Raw genomic sequence first — 15185 nt, forward strand, 5'->3', positions numbered from 1 at the left:
CTACTTTATCTTTAAATTTCCAAATATCTTAAAGGTCTTAGCGCATTTTTCACACTTGGGGGGTACGGGAAGCTCTGTTATGGTTAAGGAAGCGGACAGTAAGATGGAAAGCAAACAACTCCAATTTGGAAGCATTTTGTGAACAATCCATTCCGGCAATTTATAGTTTTTGTTTTCTTTAGCCCTTTAGAGATACAGTCTTATATCAACTGTATTAGAAAAGCACCACTCTGAAGTGACTGATTAATAATACACAATATTATAGCCCAAATATACAAAAAATGAATACAAATATTATAAACTAATTTAAAGTTAAAATTCCAGGAGCAGATGTAATTTAGATCTCAGAAACAACTATGTGTGTTATGCAATAATTTGCTATATGCCAAGAGAGAACATTTGTTTTTAATTCCACTGTGAAATTTAGTGTAAGAGTGGAGTTAACGAAGAAGGGCATTTTTTTCTGCTGTTTGTTAATTAACTAAAAACAGTTTTATTTTGCCACTTGGAGGTGTAAAATCAGTAAGTGACATGAATTCTTTTAAAAACAACCTTTAATTTTCTGTAGAAATTTTAGGAAATAGAGCCAGGTAAAAAGAACTAAAAACAAAACAAAACAAACCCAAATCCACCACTAGTAATTCTAAAAACATTTTCCTGGTTTTTCCTTCCGGTACTACCTCTTTCTTTGTACATGAATGTGTAAGTGTGTGTATATGCTAAAGAGAGACATTAAAACATGGTTTGCTCCTTTCTTTCTTTTTTTTTTTTAATAGTTTTTTTTAAAAAATATTTATTTATTTTGGCTGCTCCAGGCCTTAGTTGTGGCTTGTGGGATCTTCACTGCAGCGTGCAGGATCTTTACTTGCAGCATGCAGGCTCTTTGTTGTGGCATGCATGTGGGATCTAGTTCCCTAACCAGGGATCAAACCTGGGCCCCCTGCATTGGGAGTGTGGAGTCTCACCCATTGGACCACCAGGGAAGTCCCTGTTCCTTTGTTTCTAATAGAGGAGGCTGACAAAATATCTAATTGAAGTGAATAGATTCCTCAGCAGCAATAAAAGTTGTATCAAAGAAGCATAGGTAATAATAATAATCATAATAATTGTGTTTAATGCATAGCATGAATTATTTTATCAATCCTCATAATAGCACAGTGAGTGGGTACTGTTATTATTCCCACACAATGGATGAGTAACTGAGACACATGTAGATGATATAATTTGCCCAAGGTCACACAGCAAAGATTAGAAGATTGAGGTAGAGGGATCAGTTAAGATCTCCTTCGATTAGAAGGAGAGTCAAGATTAGAATTCAAGTCTCTTGACTCTCAGTCCATTCAAATAAATTTTCTCTGCCTTATCTCAGTCAGACAACGCTCACAAAATAGCTGTGGGCAAAATTCTGAATATTTCAGATACTTCCTCCATCATTCACACTGATAAGATGAAATCCACACCGTGGATACCAAACCAGTGCGTGTTGAATCTAAATGTCAGGAAGTGCTTACTGTTCACACAGACTGGTTCTAAGGATCCTGGTGCATACCAAACACCTGGGCAGCTCTGAGTAGAGGTCCTAGATGGAAAATGAATGGCTCATGAAAGGAGCCAGAGAGGGAACCGAGGCCCTGACAGAGTGCTCACCAATTCACTCAACAAATATTTTTGGAGGGTCTACCATGGGCCAGGTACATGGAAACAACACAGATGAAGTCCCAGTCCTCATGAAGTAGGGAGAGACAGACAACGGATAATGAAACATTAAACATGATGTTGCTGCTATGAAGAAAAATAACTCAGCATAAAGGAGATAAAGAGTGACAGGGGAAGGTGTATTTTAGATAACGTGGCCTGGGAAGGTCTTTCTGATAATGTGACATTTGAGTAATGAGGTGAGGGAGGAGTGTTTCAGGGGAGGGATGGTGAGGAGGAGAGGCTTGGGAGGGAATGAGGCTGCAGAGGTTGCCAGGGGCCAGGCCATGTGAGGCCACTGGGTCCTGGAAAGAGGTTCTGGATAGTCACAGTAGTCAATATCACTGTCATTGGGACAATTTCATCCATAATAACGAGAAATTAGGCACAAACTTTCTTGAGATTTTTCATTTTTTAATGAACAATCTGGTGTAGGACAGCGTTCAGTCATATTTCAAATAATTTTCAAGAGATTGTTCAGATTCCTGTATAAGCTTCTCTCTCTCTTTCTCTGTCTCTCCAACCTCCTCTCTATCTCTACTTCTGTCCCTCTCCCTCTCCCCATCTCAATCCCTATCTCCATCTCAATCTCTTATCCTTAGGGAACATTGTTTCCTGAAATCTACTCCTCTCTGTCTCCACAGTGGAAGAACAATCAGGAGAGCTCATCATATCATAGAACTTGTACACAGCATAAGTCATGATTTTGAAACGTATTTTTAATAGTGGTTTGACAAATAAAACCACTTGGATTTCAAACTATACTACAAAGTTATAGTAATCGAAACAGTATGGTACTGGCACAAAAACAGACACACAGATCAATGAAACAGAATCAAAAGTCACACATATATGGACAATTAATTTATAACAAAGGAGCAAAGAACATACAATGGAGAAAGTCTTTTCAATAAATGATGCTGGGAAAATTGGACAGCCATATGCAAAAGAATGAATCTAGACCACTGACTTACGCCATACACAAAATTTAACTCAAAATGGATTAAAGACTTGAGTGTAAGACTCGAAACCATAAAATTCCTACAAGAAAACACAGGTGGTAAACTCATTGATGTCAGTCTTCACCACATTTTTGTGGATCTGACTCCAAAGGCAAGGGAAACAAAAGTAAAAATAAACAAATAGGACTACATCAAACTAAAAAGCTTCTGCACAATGAAGGAAACCATCATCAAAATGAAAAGGCAACCCACTGAATGGGAGAAGATATTTGCAAATCATATATCCAATAAGGGGTTAATATTAAAAACATATAAAGAACGCATACGGTTCAACAACAACAAAAAACAACCTGATTAAAAAATGGGCAGAGGATCCGAATAGATATTTTTCCAACAAAGACATACAGATGGCCAACAGGCACATGAAAAGATGTCCCACATCACTAATTATTAGGGAAATACAAATCAAAACCACAATGACACACCATCTCACACCTCTTAGAATGGCTATTATCAAAAAGACAAAGAATTACAAATGTTGGAAAGGATGTGGAAAAAAGGGAACACGTACACTTTTGGTGGGACTGTAAATTGGTACAGCCACTATGACAAACAGTATGGAGATTCCTCAAAAAATTAAGAATAGAACTATCATATGCCCCAGCCATACCACTTCTGGGTATTTATCTGAAGAACATGAAACACTCATTGGAAAAGATATATGTACCCCTATGTTCATCGAAACATTATTTACAAGGGCCAAGACATGAAAACAACCTAAATGCCCATTGGTGGATGAATGGATAAAGAAGATGTGACATATATACACAATGGAATACTACTCAGCCATGGAAAGGAATGGAATCCTGACATTTTCAACGACATGAATGGACCTTGAAGGTGTTATGCTAAGTAAAATAAGTCAGACAGAGAAAGACAAATACCATATGCTTTCACTCACATATGGAATCTAAAAAAACAAAACAAACACACAAAATAAAACAAAGAAAACCCCATAGATACAGAGATCAGATTAATGGTTACCAGAGGTGAAGGGTGTCAACTGCATGGTGATGGATGGTAGCTAGACTAGTTGTGGTGATCACTTTGTAGTGTATACAGATATTGATTATAATGTTCTACACCTGAAACTTATTTTTTAAAAAAAGAAAACAAACCATTCTAAACAGTGGTTTGACAAATAAAATCACTTTGGAGGCCAGTGACAATAAGCCAAATATAAAAAGGATAAAGTATTATTGATCCAGAGTTAAGTACTGACAAGAGATTCTCCCTAAAAGACTGCTTTGGTATCTATCAGTAATTCTCATTAGGACTGTATTAACTCAAATACTGAAGGGAATCATTTATTTTTTGCTTGCTTCCTCTCATTTCAAAAATAATCGGAGGGTCACAGGACAAGACTTATCATCATGATGATGGTATATCTCAAATTATATGGGATGGTCTTGATTTTAGTTATTTTGTCCCATATCTTTGGGAACAACTTATCAAATTTTAGGTTCAGGAGAGCCACTATACCTATAGTTGAAATCTGTTTTTTGGTTCTAATCCAGTTCAAACATATTGAGAAACTGAACCCAATTAAACTTTTATTAGACTAGTCTAATAAAAAAAATTGAGCTGCAAGTTAAACATGGTGGAAATGACTTTTCCTGAAGTCACCTTTAAATGCTTACTTTAAAAGGATGAAAGTGCTGATGGGTTTTCTGTATGTCACTTCCTCTATAAAGTCTTTCCTCCACCGTCCTCTGTCCTTTGCAAAACAGCTTGCCCTCCCCATCTTGGATCCGGGTGTCTATGACAGCAGCTCAGCGCCATCACTAAGCATGTATGTCTGGTCATCTGCCCCTCTCTCTCCAATGGCCAGCCTCCTGCAGGACCCTTTGGTTTGTCTCTGAGCTTCCGATTCCTAACACAGTGCCTGACATGGTATCAACAATACTCAATCAGTGTTTATTTACTAGAAATAATGAATAAAGGTATAAATTAGTTTTATTTCAAAGTGAGATTTATTTGGTGCAAAAATGGGGATTTAAGTCTCTTCCTTTAGGTATATTTATTTGCATTGAAATAAAAGTTTGGATATCAATGAAGATTTTATTAGTACATATATGCCCTTTTGAAACAAATTTTGTGTTTGTGGGTTTGATAACACAATGTGTTTGGTTTTAAACTATATTTAAACTGTATTTGGTCTTAAATCATTTAATTGTATTAAAAGAAATCCCATCAGATAACTATTTCCAACTATCGCGCCAAGCCCCAAGGATGAAAGGTGAAGGCCTACCCTCTGTTTTGCACATGGTTTAAGAGCCTGAGGGTCAACTCCAGCACAGCTCCCAGCTTTACTGACTGTTTCAGTCTGGAAGGATGGGATTATTCCCTAATAGGAGAGTAAGTAGAGCAAAGAGGAGTTTGGGGACTCCTAAAGAGCAGGAGTGAAGGCTGCCCTGGCCAGAGCCCCAGGTCATCTCCTGTTTGGTAAAATGTACATCAAACTAGGGCCTCATTTCCTTCAGGTAACACTTGCCTGCACAGGTGGATTTCCATCGTTCAATACCTTAAATTGTGTGATTACGTGCTCATGAGCCAGTCAAACACCTCTGAAGTTTTTCCCGTTGTGGGTTTAATGTAGCGTATGCATAATCTTTGCTGTATTACTATTCACTGCACATTCTTTGATTGTGTGTCACAAAATGATAGAAAGAAAGGTGCTGTGTACATTCATTTAAAGCAGACATGGCTCCTGCCTTCAAAGGCCTTTCCATATGGTGGGGACACAGATAACAACCAAACAATGCCACAAGTACATGACTGTAAACAGAGATAAGTACTCCGAAGGCAAAGCACAGAAAATACAAAAATGTGCAGCACAGTCATGATTCAGTTGGGGCTGCAAGTCAGAGAAGATGTCTTTGAGGAAGAACAATTTAAACTGAGGTTTGAAGGATGAGTAAAATAAACAAAACAATGTATGCGCGTATGTGTGTGTGTGTGTGTGTGTGTGTGTGTGTGTGTGTACATGTCCCTATGCATGTCATCACAGGCAGAAGTCAGAAGCAACTGCATATGCAATGGCCCCAGGTTAGAAGACAGGATGAAATTAAACACTGAAAGGTCGGTGCTGTCGAAGTAAAGGGAGCAAAGGGGAGAGGAATATGAAATGTGGCTGAAAACACAGTAAGGGGTCAGACCAGGCAGACAGTTGTAGGCCACATGCAGGATTTTGGTGTTTTCCCAGGAACAACAGGAAGTCAGAAGTCACTGCGGAGTTTCAAGAAGAATGAAATGGTAAGGACTGTGTTTTTAAAAAGGAATATTCTGGCTGCACAGAAAAAGATTTAGAGGGGAGCGGAAAAACCTATTATGATACAAATTTAGTAGTAGAAAAAAGGTGACAGAGGTTTGGGCGAGGATAACAACAGCAGAGGTGGTGTGAAGTGGTCCAAGTCAAGACATGCTTTGAGGACAGAGTCAACAGGACTTCCAGATGGGTTGGATTTGGCGGATGAGAAAATGATTACAATCACAGGTAGCTTCTAAGTTTCTGGCCTGGGCAACTGTAGGGCTTGTAGAGACATTGACTGAGGGGGATCCAGTGACTGAGATCAGGTCTGGAGAAAGATGGAAAAGAATTCAGCTCGGGGCATGTTGAGTTCAGGGCCAGCTGTCAGGTAGGCAATGTGATCAATGAGCAGGGCATTCAGAGAAGAATAAATATGGACGAGTAAAATAAATACGAGTCATCAGCATCTGGATGGCAACTGACGTGTGGGTGTTGCAGAGATCATCTAGGAAAAAGCATAAAGAAAAAGAGAAGAGAAGGTCTTATGACAATGCCTTGAGGAATACCCACATGAAAGGAGGATAATCTGGCCCGAGAAGCCAAACAGCAGTCAGGAGATGGGAAGAAGACAAGAGAAGAGAAAGTTTCAGCGAGAGCGTGGTGAAAAATGTTGAATGCTGCTGAGAGGTCACCGAAGATGAAGACTGACATAGGCCCATCAAACTGATCTACACTGGGGTCCATCAATGGGGCAAAAGTCAGATTGGAGTGTGTAGTGTAGTGAGTGGGGTGGAAAGGAAGGGAGACCGTGAGTGAAGGCAACTTCTTGGAGTCGTTTAGCTTACAGGAGAGGAAAGTGACAGTAGGTAGAGGGGGATGTTTGCTCAAGGGGGAGCATTTTGTTTCAAATACGGGAAACTTGAGCCCAAATACTAATAAGAAGAGCCCAGTAGAAAGAGAGAAGCTGTAGACAAAGAAAAAAATAGAAGGGGAGTTGAGGTCCCTGACATGGCAGAAGGCACTGGGGTTGAGAGCACAATTGGTGAGGTCGGCTCTGGAAGAGACACCTTCTCTACTGTAACAAGAAGGAGTAGAGGGTGGGTACAGATGCAGGATGGTGTGCAGGTTTGGCAGCAGAGCAGGAAACTGAGGAAGTTCTCCTCAACTTGTATATGTAGTCATTAATTGTAAAAATATATGTGTGCTTAGGGGCTTGTCATCAAAGATATGTTGCTATTATTAAACTAATTATAGCAAAATTTTACTTAAAGGAAAATCCCTCATTGTACAGTTTTATTTTGCTTTGGCTTGTTTAATGACTAGTCTTTTAATTCTATGTTTCATCATACAAATTTCTCCAGTTTTTTAAAAGTCAGGTTAGTTGAGGTTAAATTTACAGATGGTAAAATTTTAAATTTACCCTTTCTAGGTGTGTAGTACTATGACTTTTGACAAATGTGTATACTTATGTAACCACCACTAAAATCATGATATAGAATATTTCAGTCACTCTTAATACCCCCCTCTTGTTTCTTTTTCACAGTTTCTTCCCCTACCCGCAACCTCGGCAAATATCACCCCCCCTCCCCCTGCCACACACACACACTGTGCTCAGTCCCTCTAGGTAGCTTTGTTTATGTGGTCTGCTTCATCTGAGAATGGTGCCTTTTTCCTCGTGACATCCTTTCAGGCTTCTTTGGCTTGCTCAGTGAGTGATATCTGCAATGGCTTCCCCCATTCCTACATAACGATTTAGCTTTTCATTATCATAGATTATGAGCAAATACTGTATTAAACCATGTGTGATAAATTGATATTAGATTTAAAAACATGGAGCTGAAAGTGAGCATAGATAGCATTTAGTCATAAGATAGCATTTACACATAAAAGAGCCATTAAAAACTAACATGATTAGAATTAAAAGTATAATTAAGGTTTTACAATTCTCAGTGTCCATTTGTTCTTTCCACTAATACACTCTTTTATTCTCTGTTTTATATATACATATGTGTGTGTATAAATGTGCGTGTGTGCATATATCTTATTTTCCCAATAAAACTGTAAATCCTTGGAATTATTTGCTGTATCCTATATGACTAACCCCCCCAAAACACCTATTAAAATGATTAGCATCCAGTAGGTACTCAATAAATTCAGTTTGAAGGATTAACTGATTTATAAAAATTAACTAAAGGAAATAAGTTAGAGGCAGACCAATACTGTATGAACTTACTTATGTGTACAAAATTAAATGTTGAACTCAGAGAGTAGATCAGTGGTTGCCAGGGGCTGGAGGGCAGGGGAAATAGGGAGATGGAGGTCAAAGGGTACAAACTTCCAGTTTTAAGATGAATACATTCTGAGGACCTAATGTACAGCATGGTGACTATAGTTAACAATACTGTATTGTATTCTTGAAAACTGCCTACAGGGTAGATGTTAAATGTTCTCATCACACACAGAAACACATAGTTACATAAGTAACTATGTGAGGTGATGGAGGCATTAACTAACCTTATCGTGGTAATTATTTCACAATATATACCTATATTAAATCATCACACTGTACTCTTTAAACTTACACAATGTTATATGTCAATTATATCTCAATAAAGCCGGGAGATAGAAAAGAAAAGCAAAGGATCGAGATGCTTGTAAATTTACTTTGGGCAAACTTGAGCCCATGAGATCCAATTCAGTTCCGTCTCAGAAAGAAAATGTTGCTGTGCAGAAAATATTCTACTCATTTAGACTTGGGCCAGGAAACAAAGCTTCCATCCTAGCCAGAGGCCTAAGGGATTTTTTTAAAGGAAGAACGAGATATGTGTTTAGAGAATCAATCAGAATTAAATCTTCACCCAAGAAGTTTTGTATAAACATTAACTTGGCTATACAGCCTCCATCCAGCTGTCTCTTTTCAAATTTTACACAGGCAAAAAAAAAAAAAAAAAAAAAAAGATGTAAACTAAAAATATCCCAATAACTGGAGGCTGACATCTGAAATCCTCTTCAGTTGAAGCATCCAAGTCAATGCAACAAATATTTACATTAAGAACTGAAATTCTGGGAAATAGTTCAAAAAATTTGATAGGGCTAGGTATTAACAGACATCTCCAAACTGTCCAATGCATACTACATAGAATATATTATCTATTAAATATCTGCTTTCTGATGTCCTTCGCAGAATCCCTGAGAGGAATGTCTTCATGCCATGCCAGTCAGCATAAGCCCAGGAATCAGCAGCACAGACAAGTAGACAAGGCTAGAACATTCCTGCCACTCTGTCCTGCCAAGCTGTGGGACTCTTCCTCTCTGCTACACTACTATCTCCCTCCCACCCTTGCCATCCGGGAGTCTGGGCGCAATGGGAGGACTGAAGCTCATTCACATTCCTGAGTAAATGTCCAGGGGCCCCAGAAGACAAAGAAGCACAGACGATATGAAATGCCAGAGCCACATTAGGGGCAAATTTTAACTTATCTCTTTTACTTTAACATGATAAAGCACTCTTAAATCTGATGAATTTTAAGTTGTACCAATATTGATCTAGCTAATTATGCCAAAACATAAATGCAACTACAATATAACAAAAACAATAACAAAAAACCACATTCTCTGAATAATCCTCACCATCAGCATGAACAAGCACCAAGGTTACTGGATTGTGAAATTCTACGCTTGGCTTTGGCAGGGTGAATGCAGTTTGCAGCATGAGCTCTCCCCAGCTGCTGGTCAGAAACCATTAATGAGATGTAATGCAATATAGTGCTCTTATACTGACAGCAGAGAAGCGACTTCATTGCAAATTGCTGAAGTTCACTTACTAGCACATAAACTAATTTTACATGATTCCTGAGCTCAAAATTAATCATCACTATCTCTGCGGTCTCATGTTTTATTCATCTCTCCTCATAATACTTATATGTTGCATCATAATTACTTGTGCTCATGTCTGTCACTGCCACTAACTTGTGAACCGATTGAGAGCTGGATCTAGGTTTTGCTCATCTTTGTGCTCCTTTCAGGGCCCAGGATAGAGTTGTGTGAATAGTAGATGAATAATAAACATTTAATGAGTGAACCAATTGTCCAGAAAAACTAATGGCAACCCTACATACTGTCTGTATAGAATCTGTTCCAATTGACATTTGTATATTTGTTATCTGTGGATCAAAGGAAACCAATCCAAAATCTAACCATCTGTCAGTATTTTAAATCTGCTGTCACAATTTTATTTCTCATGATTCTACCCCGAAACTCCTGTGACTGGCAAATTTGCTTGTCAGTAACTTTTAGATAGAAACATCTGTTTATATAATAAATGGCAAGTTAGTAAAAGAGGTAATGTAAACATAATACAATATTAAATATCATAAAGAAGTTATAACAAAATGTGCTTATTATTGTTTCTTATTCTTCACAGAATTTTTCTTTTTGTGAAAGTATAGTCTGTGGTAGTCTCTTTAAGAGAGGATGTAGCATGGTAAATTTTCTGTCTGAAAGCTTGTACGTCTGAAAAGTGGCTTTACTTCACCTTCACCTTTGAATATTAATTTGGCTAGATACAAAAATCTCCATTCATAGTCCTTTTTTGTTTTGTTTTGTGTTTCAGCACTAGAAGTTCTTGTTTCCAGAGTTGTTGATGAGAAGTCTTCTCTAAAGCAGATTCTTGGTTGTTAATAATTTTCTTCTCGGATAACTCTTAGGATTATTTTCTATCTGGTGACATTCTAAAAATTTTCTACAACATTATTATACTACTCAGCATATGGTAACCCTTTTATTCTGAAGTCCTATGTCTTTTTGTTCTTTTTTTTTTTTTTAGTTCCAAGAAATAGGTTTTCTTTCTTTAACTATTGGCTCCCCTAAATTATCTCTATTTCTTCTCCATAAATTCTGTTTTCTTACATGTTGACAAATCTAGAGCTATTCTCTACGATTCTTTTCTTTAAACTTTCTTTTTTTACCCTTTTATCTTATACTCTGGAAGAATCCCTTAGCCCCCACTTTCCTGGTTCACTAATTTGCCCCTCTGTGTTTACATTCTGCTATTTGGCCATCATTAAGTTCTTAATGGCAACAAGTACATTTTTTTCATTTTCAAGATCTCCTCTTGATCCTGTTATTGTTCCATGGATGGAATGCCATGTTTTATATCTCCACTTTTCTTGCTTAGTTCTGAAGCCCTCCAAGCTGTAAATGCTTGCTCTTGGCTTTTTCCATGTTGGCTGTCCTCATATTTCTAGTCACTCCCAACTGTGAGCTCACATTTCCTAGACTCTAAGCTCTCTCAGCTTGGGTAGCCAGTCTTAGGTGAGGGACTGAAGCAGCTGTGGGTGCCTGTGCTCCCTACTGTTTTCAGTGAGAACAGGAGATGGGCAGAGCTGGAGACAGCAGCTGGTCTCTAGAGCTTATGCAGTCCCTCTTTGTCCTGGGCATCATCAGCTACCTGGGGTCCTTCCCTATTTCCCCATCCTAAACACTGACCTAAACACTGCGGGGAGAAAGGAAGAAGGGAGTACACAGGGGTTCATAGGAACAAACTCCTCCCACTACAAGAGCTCTACCAACCCTCCGTGGCTGTTCCCAGCCCTCTCCTGCTCCAGGGTGCCACCACTTCTAGACATGGGACCTTGGTGGTGCTGCACCATGACTTGGTCTATCCTTTTCTCTTGCCCATCTCAATCCCACTGTTCAGTCTCCCAGGAATTCCTTGAAGCTTCTAATCCCTTATTAAGTTTACTTCTTATTCTTGGGTGTGGCTAGAGATTCAGATGTTTCTTTATATCAGTTCTAAAAGCCCCCCAATCTGGAGGGAACCTGCGGCATATTTTTGCACATTCTGACATTTTGAACCACAACATTCAGAATCTTACCCTTAAACGGAGCCTTCTGAGCAACATAGAGTACACAGGAATTAGAGAAAACACTGTTACTTATTTGATATGTTGGTCATTTCCCTGTTTGCTTTTAGATCCAATTTCCACTTTTCCCTTGTTTGACTCTGCATCACAGGAAACTACACTCCCTGACTCTTTGAACAACTGGCTTTTGGGTAAGTTGTTCAGCCAGTGGGAGGCACTGGTGGAGACTGGAAGGGGAGGTGAGGGAGAAGCCAGGCCTCCCTGCCGGGATGATGCCTCGACAGCACCCATGGCTCTCCAGAGGCCTCAGCTTCCATTCTGTCGGGCAGCGTTCATCTTGTCCAGCTCCTGCTGGCTGGCACTAGTCTCTGGCCTTGGTAACACAACCTTCTACCGATGTCCCTCCAGTCCTAGGGGCATAGGACCTCCTCCTGCTGCTCTGATCTCTGGGGTGCTACAGCACCTCATAGAACCATCTCCTGGGCAACAAATTTCCTATATTAAATTCCTGCTGTTGAGAGGCCTAGAATGGTTTTGTTTTCCTGGTTGGATTCTGATTTGAAGATCAAAGTTCTGAAGAGACTTCTTCAAAAATAATATTGGGTAAGTCCTTTCTCTGAGGGGAAGGGAGCACCATAGTAAAGGAATTTTAAACTTGGGTTTCTCAATATCTAAGATATCCCAAGTTATTTCAAGGAGTGACATGAAATCCTCTAAAATGTGAAATTTGGCAGTACATTTCACCTTAATTGCATATATGCCACAAAGCGGTTTTGTAAGGAAAGCCTTAGGGGCCTATCATATTATTAAACACAGTGTTCTAGAATCAGGAAGTGCTATCCTAGAGGAGGAAGGCTTTGAGTATAACAGAAACCTTGCCTAAGGCTTCTCAAGCTTCACACCTACCTTCAGGGGGAGCCATGAGCTTGTTTAAAGAAAATACTTTCATCATCTGTTACCGTTTTCTCTGTTGAGAGAGGGTTATGTGAAATGACAGAAAACCTTAAAAAAAAATCTTGTGTAGCTTTGTTATTCTGAAATAGAGAATACCAGTGCCTTCTAAGCCTAGTCCGTTATGATCACTCCACAGTGCTTAATAAGCAGCACAGAAGCAACTAGAGAGCCCGCCACTGTGGCCCGTGATCAGAGCGAGAATGAGAGCCACGCTGTGCCCCTGGTATGCCATATGGCTGCAAATCTAAAGGCTCTGAAAGATGCCACGCTTGTAGGAAGCCCTGAATACCTGCTTTCATTTCCATCTTGAGTGTTTGAACTGTAATATATGGACCATCTATTTATTAAAGGAGAGAGCTTACTTTGGCATGGGATAAATTGGTGCTTGCAGCAAGATGCTGTTTAATACAAGGGACGTTTCTTGAATTCCTTTCAGATCTGAGATCCACAGCTTAAGAGTGTTTGGTGTATACATTTAAAAACTGCACGACTATTATACAACCTCTTTTCTTCAGCTGGCATGAGAAGGATAGTCCCATCCTCTCTATGCTCTGTTCTTTACTTCCTCAAAGCTGAGGAGGCAAAAACCCTGCCAGCCTTATCCAGCTTTTCATGGAAAGCCGCCACTCTTAACTGGCGCCTAAATGCAATTTCAGACCGTCCCAGGAGAACTTCGTTCTTTGAGGTGAATTCATAATATTAGGGCCAACAAAGAAGTTAACACAAACTTGAACGGTTAAAGAAAAAGAAAAAGTCTGCAGTCTTACTGAAGGAGCTCTGCTTCTGTGAGTGCCTCTGTCCTCTGCTCCCCAGTGACAATGGCCAGTTCATCCTTCAGTTCCTGGATTTCCTTTTGTAGGCGTATAATCATCTGCAAACGGCAAGGCAGGAGCGTAAATGTCAACTCCTCACTGAGGGGAACTATGTGACAGAGAACCATACATCTTTTAAAATTATGAACAAAAATGTACAGAGGATGATATAAAAGGCACTCTTGTACTTAGCACCCAGCTTTGTTAAATCTTAACATTTTGTCAAAATAGTTCTAGGATTTTTCTTAACAAATAAAACATTACTGATGGAACTGGTATCCCTTATTCCTGTTCCCCTTCTGTCCTTCCTGGAGTGATTGCTGTCCTGCATTTAGTGGGTAGCATTTCCCTGCATGTTTTATACATTTACTCCATATGTACAGATGTGACTGTAAACGATGTATGATATCATCTTGCATGCCTTACACTTTATGTAAATGTTGCCATACTGCATGTAACTGCAACTTGCTTTTTTTTTCCCCTCACACTATGTTTTTGAGATTATTTATATTGCCTCATGTGGCTCTAGTTCATGACTTTTCATGGACATATAGTATTTCAGTAAAGGAATGTATCACAATTTACGTATCTATGTCTCCTGTTGAGGGACATTCAGGAGTTTTACTTTTGCGATTACAAAGAGTGTTGCTGTGAACATTATAAGTCTCTGGGCATGTGTGGGACAGTTTCCCTGTAGTGTGCACCTAGAACTGTGTGGAGGTAGAGTGAGTGCACCCCCTCATTATATATTGCCAAACTGCTCTTCAGAATGGATGCATAAATTCATATTCTCAGCAGCTATATATGTAAGTTCCTGTTTCCCCACATTTTTGTCATTTTGTATGTAGTACTGCCAGACACTTTAATCTTTCCTATCTAGGTGGGTGTAAAATGGTCTCTTATCTAGTTCTAATTTAGAACTAGTATTTTCATGATTATTAGTGAGGTCGATCATCTTTGTGTATGCATACTGGCTGTTTGGGTTTCCTCTTCTGTGAATTATTTATTCACCATCTTGCCCATGTTTCAGTTGAGTTGTTTTTCTTTTCCTTATTAATTTGCAGGTTTCTTTATATATTCGGGATGTGAACCCTTTGTTAGTTGTATGCAATGCACATGTTTTCTCCCAATCTATGTAATATTTTTCACTCTGTGGTGTTCTTTTTGTTAAATGAAAGTTTTAAATTTCAATATAATTTCATTATCAACTTCTTTTGTTTTGAGCTTTATATTTGTGTCTTCTTGAAGAAAATCTATTTTACCTAAAGCCATAGCAATGTTTTCCTATATGCTCTTATAAAAGTTTTAAAGTTTTGCTTTTTACATTTAGGTTGATTGATTTTATTTTGTAGGAAGTGTGAGATATGGATCTAATTTTAATTTTTTTATGGCTAACCATGCAAGATTTGCTATTATAATTGTGTTATATATTTCCACATGTAACTTGTGTCTTTTTCTGGGCTACTGGTTAAAAACATTTGTCTACTTGACTATATGTATGGTAATACTACACTGTTTTAATTACTATATCTTAAAAAATTTTGGGCATCTAGATAGAATAAGCCCCTTCCATCTTGTTCTCTTCCAA

The 15185-nt window shown here is 38.7% G+C and overlaps 1 protein-coding gene across 1 annotated transcript in view; it reads right to left on the minus strand.

Annotated features, from left to right (window-relative positions):
* KIF6 (kinesin family member 6) overlaps window positions 1-15185 on the minus strand; it is a 393945-nt gene that overhangs the window by 226164 nt on the left and 152596 nt on the right. Inside the window, exon 10 of the mRNA XM_033424088.2 lies at window positions 13553-13656. Coding sequence (XP_033279979.2) covers window positions 13553-13656 — 104 coding nt within the window. The remainder of the gene's footprint in view (window positions 1-13552; window positions 13657-15185) is intronic.

This window comes from Orcinus orca, chromosome 10 (genome assembly GCF_937001465.1).
Source record: "Orcinus orca chromosome 10, mOrcOrc1.1, whole genome shotgun sequence".
Classification (NCBI taxonomy): Eukaryota; Metazoa; Chordata; class Mammalia; order Artiodactyla; family Delphinidae; genus Orcinus; species Orcinus orca.